This window comes from Rhododendron vialii, chromosome 11a, assembly GCF_030253575.1.
Source record: "Rhododendron vialii isolate Sample 1 chromosome 11a, ASM3025357v1".
Taxonomy (NCBI): Eukaryota; Viridiplantae; Streptophyta; class Magnoliopsida; order Ericales; family Ericaceae; genus Rhododendron; species Rhododendron vialii.
Genome location: NC_080567.1, coordinates 23,803,449 through 23,811,426, shown reverse-complemented (window position 1 = coordinate 23,811,426; position 7,978 = coordinate 23,803,449). Strand labels below are relative to the sequence as shown.

Genomic DNA, 7,978 nt, shown 5'->3' with positions numbered 1-7,978 from the left:
TTGCAGTTATCGTATTTGTTCTATTGATTGTTCTATGCTTCTAGGGCTCCAAATGAGCCAACCTGCTTGCAATTCGGTCATAGCTTGGCTCATTATTGCGTCAAGCCGGGCTTTATATACTTAAGTTTAAGAATTTTTGATATTTTCCCTCAATACTTCAGGTTTTTTGTTTCTACTTTCCAGTCAAAAAAGATACTGTAGAACACAAACCAATAGAATTGCAAAAATACCAGGCACGAAATACCTCGTGCAAGCACGAGCCAATCACCTAGTTATTCACTAAACTTTATCATACCTAATGAACTGAAAGTTGAATAGAATAAGACAGAATAAGGCGCGATTTCCGAAAGGAAAATAAGTATTTATTTTTTAAGAAAGTTATTTCAAGCTCAAAAATTATGTGCTTACGCAAATAATTTTTCTATCAATATGGATCTTATTTGATAGATCTCTCCGAGATCTTTAATACGGTGCAAAAACAAATTGATATTTTTCATTTATACTGTATTATTTTTGAGTTTGAAAATGTAAAATAAGTATTTATTCTTTAAAGAGATATTCTGGAATGGGACCTAACATATATCAAAAGTTTGACATTCGATGAACTATAACTTGTGCATGATCAAACTAGCTATTAGGCATAACATATTAGTAGTGACTATCCAATGTGGTGATGCTTCAAGACTCTTTTTCACCGCATATTGGTTTAAGAGTCACGCATTTAATGGCGGAGCTCAAACCAGTGTGTGGTAGAGAAAAGGTCTGGATATGCTCCAACACGCCACGTGAACGCATGGTGTTCAATCTGTTGATCCTCCCTCCTCCCAAAAAAGGGGCCATCAAAAGTAAAGGTTGAGCAAGTTATGTCTCTTCCTTTTATGGCTTGGGTTTGGCAGGCCGCCAGAGAAAATTAATGTGAAGCTATTCAGATACTGTGAGGCAGGTTGTCCAGTAATAAATGGTCACATCTATGGTTTCCATAAATCAAATAAAGCCACCTGTATAAGAGGTTTTTTTTTGAAGGATCTGTATATAAAAGTACTTAAAACAAGCAGTTTTCGCATTGCAAATGCCACACAAGCCAACAAATATTAATTAGTTTCTATTATATATAGGGCTTACAACTTGTCAAGAAGTAACAAATTAACACTTTGGCATATCATATAGGAAACATGACCCACTTTGAAACAAAACGATAGGAACAATTAATTCATATAGCATTAATGCCAATGCGGATTCGCAGTTTTCATACTAAAAAGTATGGTATCTTTGGATATCGTGCGTTCATGTGTTTGTTATATTTGGTCCAAACTCATGGGTTTCTTGAATTCACAAGTAAACATACAGGAGAATGCTACGTACAAAGAAAACTTATTCCGAAAGTACTCCGAAAACAGTAATCAATGGTTGAGAATCACTTTGATGATTGGGTCACACATATCAAAGTGAATCTCAACCATTGATTGCTGTTTTCGGGGTACTTTCGGGGTAAATTTTTTTTGTCCCTAGCATTTTTGAAACATAAATCACCTAGGATAACCAAGAAATATAGAGAGAAATTTGAAAAGATCAATTGATTGGAGAAATCTGCTAAAATTGATTGGATTAACTAATCGTCATATGCCGGCAAACTTAAATCCCTACTCATATAAATAATAAACACGTAGTTCTGATACTAGAAGAGATCAATAAGAGATAAGAAAATTACCAAGAATAAAATTCTAATTCTTGTAGATCATGAATTCAAATAAAACAGGAAAACGAAACCAACCTGATTCGGGAACTGAACTAGTCTAAATTAAAAATAATTTTCCTAATCAAAAACCAAATTTTATTTATTAAAAGTAAAAATATGAAACTCCTGAATCTTGTCTTATTTTGTGGCTAAAGTTGAATTCGTGAAGATCATCCATTCGTAGTAGAAAGCGTCATAACCATCCATACATTCTTTCTTTCTTGAATTACCTATGGATTTCCCTTGGGATATTCCTGTACTAGTAGTACAACCTCAAGTAGCACACACTTTAATATTCTATTTAATTTCAATTTTTTTTAATCGGCATAATCAATCAACAACCTTCATGTTGATGCAAAACGTAGGTCCGAATTTCGAACTGTTCAACCTGAGCTGAAGCGTAAGCCCCAGCCGTACCACCATATATAGTGCAAATATGCCACACTCAATTCTATATCAAATTTTGGTAATAGTTTCCAATTTTGAGCATAAGAAATTCAATCATATAGTGGCCTTTGTCTTTGACATGTAGTAGCTTTTTGTAGTTATAATCTTGAAATTTAATGTGAATACTATTCTCAAATCAAATCAGTTATTTTATGAAGATAGGAGAGCTAAATATTCATGACGTACATTTTTTATAGGAAGAAATTTCTTGCAATTTTAGCCAATAGCCATGGTTGGTTGTCGCATAAAATACCAAGATTATAATTTGCAATATTTGCCTTACAATTTATAAGAAGAAATTTCTTGACATTTTAGCCACGGTTAGTTGTTGGACTGGACCTCATTGTTTACAGCAACGAGATTAAGGAATACTTGGCCTCAGTACCTCAGTTTTTTTGTGTGTGTGTGTGTGTGTGGTGGTTTTAGCATATATAAAGAGGCACATGGGTATTGCTGTAATTTTGCGGTGACAATAGTACTTGCAAATTAAATGGACAACAGTGTGGACTCATGTAAGGGATAAATTTTTAGGTGCCGGCCACACATGTGGTATTCCATCGGGGATCCAAACCGTCATACATGTTTTGAACGGTTTGGATTTTAGAGAGATAAAGTGGTCGGGTGAGAGGAGAAAGGGGGAATAAACTGGACCATTTAAAAACATATTTGGATAGTCCTGATCACTGAGAGATACCGTCACATGATACCCGCAAGAAACTTAAAAATTTCTCCACCTTGGCCTTGAGGGGATACTTATGACGCCCCACTTTTAAACTTCCTCATATACTTCACCTCGTAGCCGTCTTCCAAAGTTTTCTTCAAAAACACCCCAGCACATTCTAGCAACTACGATTATGCCCTCTTCTTGATAAATTTATGTCCCTCTTTTTTGTATCCCACTCCTTTTTTTTTTTTTTCCCTCACCCCCTTTTCTTGACAAACAAAATATAAGTAGAATTATGCACGTTATCTCGAATCATTGGAAGAAAAAGATAAGTACATAATAGGCAGAATATTAGAAAAGATACAAAAAGAATTATCGTTACATTGTTGAGGTATGGCATGTAAGTTTAGCATTCTGGAGCTAGCAACTTATTTAGATGTATTTCAAGTACTTTGATTATCGTACGTCGTCACCACTTTACTGGAGGTTGTTTCGCTAGTTCAATCCAACACAATCTATTTAAAAAAATATTCTCATCTATCACCGTATCGCTGTGCTGAAGGATTCGTACACAAAATCTAAGTAATACTCCTGACAATTACTTTTAAAACAAAAGCAAGGAGGATTATGCTTGGATTCATAGATAAAAAAATGAAAGGTCTGTTTCTTATTCCAATAGTCTTATACTCGTAAACAAAAAATACTAAAATAGATAATAATATATATATATTATATAGAGGAATTTTCAAGTGAGGGATCCCTCATTTTGTTAAAATGAGAGACTTTCATTTCCTGATCAAAATTTGAAAATCCGAACCGTTCAATGTGTGCATAACGTAATTTTAAGGGTCCTCGCGAGAAATCAGCAAAAAAAATGACAGGAAAGGGCGTCATCCGAGCAATTTTTTTGAACCGTTCAATGAAAACTGCTCGGATGAAGCCCTTCCCGGTCATTTTTTTTGCTGATTTCTCACGGGGACCTTTAAAATCACGTTCTGATCACTTTGAGCGGCTCGGATCATCGAAATTCAATCAGGAAGGGGAGTCCTGTATTTTAATAAAATGAGGGATCCCTCCCTGGAACCTTTTATATATAAGAGAAACAAGAAGTATAGTCGTTGTTGACTTTGTAGATTCATTTTAGACCAAGGGTAATTCACAACACAAGACTCCAAAACCGATCACCCGAATTCTAAATAAAATCCTCCCAACAACTCCCCTATCTCTCCCTGCTTCATCTCCCCTTGCCTCATCTTCACTCCTCATCTCTCAAAGCCAAACACCATGGATAGAGAACAAGAAGACATGCAATTCCTAGGCCTCCTTGGCATCTACCTAGAGTCATACAAGATCATCTTCAACTTCAGAAGAATCTTCAGCAAGATAACCCTAGCCTTCATCCTCCCCCTCTCCCTCATCCTCCTCACCACCATCTGGGTATCCGAGTTCCACCTCTCTAAGATCAACGACATGGTGTACAATAGACACGGATTCCGAAAGGGCACGTATCGTTATGCTGAGCTCTCCGCCAGCCTATCCTCGGAATGGGCTGCGTTATGGCTCGTCAACTTTGTCTACTTAACCTTCTTCCTGGTTTTCGCCATCCTCTCCTCCTCCGCCGTGGTCTACACCGTAGCCAGTGTCTTCACTGGCACTGGCCGTCATGTGACGTTTGGAAAACTCATGAGAGTGGTTCCCAAGGTCTCGAAAAGGTTCATGGTGACTTTCTTGTGTGTTTTTCTGGCTATCGTACTCTACAACGTGGTTTTGGTACCCACAATCCTTTGGAGTGTCACCATTAAGCATGTTAACATAGCTGGTTTAGTTTTTTTTATTGCCATCGTGATCTTGTACGTCGTGGGGCTTGTTTACATGACCGTGGTCTGGCAGCTGGCGGGCGTCGTATCAGTGTTGGAAGACATCAAAGGGATCAAGGCCATGAACAAGAGCAAAAACTTGATACAGGGCAAGATGTGGATCGCCATAATTATCTGGTTCAAGCTGAATTTCGCTGTGTTCGGGATACAAATACTTTTCAAGAGCCAAGTCGTGCATAAGGGGACGTTTGGCGTTGCAGGCAGGTTCGCATTCGGATTCCTGTGCTTGTTGATGCTCTTCAGTGTGCTCTTGTTCGCACTCATTATCGAGACGGTGATCTACTTCGTGTGCAAATCGTACCACCGTGAGTACATCAACAAGTTGTCACTGTCGGATCATATTGATGAGGCTTATGTGGGCGAGTATATTCCTATCATGGCCAAGGATGACCAGCTTGAAAATTTCGATGTACGATATTCAACTTTTTGTTTTTGTGTGAGAGACAAACCAATATGTGGTAGCTAGAGAAAGGCTTGGATATACTCCTAACACATCATGTGAACATATATATGGTGCTGATTTTCCGTACGTCCTCCCAAAAAAAGGGCCCGTCAAAAGTAAACATTCAGAAACGTTTTTTTTTTTTTTTTAATCATAATTTTCAGCCAGTTGTCTCTTATTTTAACCTTGTGGGTTGTAATCCTTATTTCTTCGGCCTCGGGCTTTTTTCGTACTTTAATTTCTCTTCTCTATAATGATATTTCTTCTCTGCTGATAAAAAAAAAAGGGGTTAATGTCTCTTACTTTTATGGCTTGGGTTTGGGCTTAAAGGCAACCAGAGAAAATTGTGAAGCTATCCAGGTAGTGTAAGGCAAGTAGTCCTTGTAATGTTCACAACAATGGTCTCCTAATCTAATAAAGCCCTCTGTATAAAAGTTTTTTTCTTTTTCTTTTTTTCCCTCTTTCTGATGAGGATCTGTATAAATTAAAAGTTAAAATAAGAATGTCACCCCCCAAAAAAAGAAGAAGTAATTACTCTTTACTCTGTGATCCACTTTGAAACAAAACGATAGGGACAATTTACAGGAGCAACACAGCGAAGATCTTTCGTAGCAATTTGTATGGCATTTTTGGATATCGTTCTAGTAAATTGATAGGTCAGATGCGGTTGTGACATATGTGCGTTTGCTACATTTCGTCCAAAATTGCAGCCTCTTAAATTCCCAAAAAAACTTAAATCGCCTAGGATAACAACAAAATATATGGAGAAATCTGAAAAATTAATTGATTGGATCAAATCGTCATATGCCGGCAAGCTTAAATCCCTATTCATATATAATAGTAAACACGTAATTCTGATGCTAGTAGAGATTGGTCAAATTAGAGAAAAGAAAATTACCAGAATAAAATTTTGATTCTTGTAGATCATGAATCCAAATAAAATAGGAGAACAAAATCAACCCGATTTTGGAGCAAATCTATTCTAGACTAGAAATAATTAGAGTTTTTTTTTTGAAGGATCTGTATATAAAAGTACTTAAAACAAGCAGTTTTCGCATTGCAAATGCCACACAAGCCAACAAATATTAATTAGTTTCTATTATATATAGGGCTTACAACTTGTCAAGAAGTAACAAATTAACACTTTGGCATATCATATAGGAAACATGACCCACTTTGAAACAAAACGATAGGAACAATTAATTCATATAGCATTAATGCCAATGCGGATTCGCAGTTTTCATACTAAAAAGTATGGTATCTTTGGATATCGTGCGTTCATGTGTTTGTTATATTTGGTCCAAACTCACGGGTTTCTTGAATTCACAAGTAAACATACAGGAAAATGCTACGTACAAAGAAAACTTTGGATATCGTGTGTTCTCGTAAACTAATAGGTTTGATATGGTTGTTACGTACATGTGTTTGTTATATTTGGTCCAAACTCACGGGTTTCTTGAATTCACAAGTAAACATACAGGGGAATGCTACGTACAAAGAAAACTTACCCCGAAAGTACTCTGAAAACAGTAATCAATGGTTGAGAATCACTTTGATGATTGGGTCGCACATATCAAAGTGAATCTCAACCATTGATTGCTGTTTTCGGGGTACTTTCGGAGTAAATTTTATTTGTTTCTAGCATTTCTGAAACATAAATCACCTAGGATAACCAAGAAATATAGAGAGAAATTTGAAAAGATCAATTGATTGGAGAAATCTGTTAAAATTGATTGGATTAACTAATCGTCATATGCCGGCAAACTTAAATCCCTACTCATATAAACAATAAACACGTAGTTCTGATGCTAGAAGAGATCAATAAGAGATAAGAAAATTACCAAGAATAAAATTCTAATTCTTGTAGATCATGAATTCAAATAAAATAGGAAAACGAAACCAACCTGATTCGGGAACTGAACTAGTCTAAATTAAAAATAATTTTCCTAATCAAAAACCAAATTTTATTTATTAAAAGTAAAAATATGAAACTCCTGAATCTTGTCTTACATAAAAAAAAATCAAATTGTAGTCAAACACAATCTTGATGAAAGGAAGCTACTGTATTATTTTTGTGGCTAAAGTTGAATTCGTGAAGATCATCCATTCGTAGTAGAAAGCGTCATAACCATCCATACATTCTTTCTTTCTTGAATTACCTATGGATTTCCCTTGGGATATTCCTGTACTAGTAGTACAACCTCAAGTAGCACACACTTTAATATTCTATTTAATTTCAAACATTTTTTTTTATTGGCAAAATCAATCAACAACTTTCATGTTGATGCAAAACGTAGGTCCGAATTTCAAACTGTTCGACCTGAGCCGAAGCGTAAGCCCCTGCCGTACCACCATAGTGCAAATATGTGACACTCATGAATTCTATATCAAATTTTTGCAATAGTTTCCAATTTTGAGCATAAGAAGTTCCATCATATAGTGGCCTTTGTCTTTGACATGTAGTAGCTTTTTGTAGTTATGTAATCTTGAAATTTAATGTGAATACTAATCTCAAATCAAATCAGTTATTTTATGAAGATAGGAGAGCTAAATATTCATGACTTACATTTTTTACAGGAAGAAATTTCTTGACATTTTAGCCACGGTTGGTTGTCACATAAAATACCAAGATTATAATTTGCAATATTTGCCGTACAATTTATAGGAAGAAATTTCTCGACATTTTAGCCACGGTTGGTTGTTGGACTGGACCTCATTTTTTACAGCAACGAGATTAAGGAATACTTGACCTCAGTACCTCTGTTTTTTTGTTTTTGTGTTTGGTGGTGGTTTTAGCATATAAATTATAAAGA

At 35.8% G+C, this 7,978-nt stretch overlaps 1 protein-coding gene across 1 annotated transcript; it reads left to right on the top strand.

The window, feature by feature from the left end:
• The first annotated feature begins 4,130 nt into the window (after positions 1 to 4,130).
• LOC131307020 (uncharacterized) lies at positions 4,131 to 5,189 on the top strand. The gene has a single exon (XM_058333448.1). The coding sequence runs from the start codon at positions 4,131 to 4,133 to the stop codon at positions 5,187 to 5,189; it is 1,059 nt and encodes a 352-aa protein (XP_058189431.1).
• Positions 5,190 to 7,978: the final 2,789 nt, after the last annotated feature.

What these genes read in the sequence shown, in the direction of transcription:
- LOC131307020 (XM_058333448.1), top strand. Translation starts at nt 4,131, where the DNA reads ATGGATAGAGAACAAGAAGACATGCAATTCCTAGGCCTCCTTGGCATC.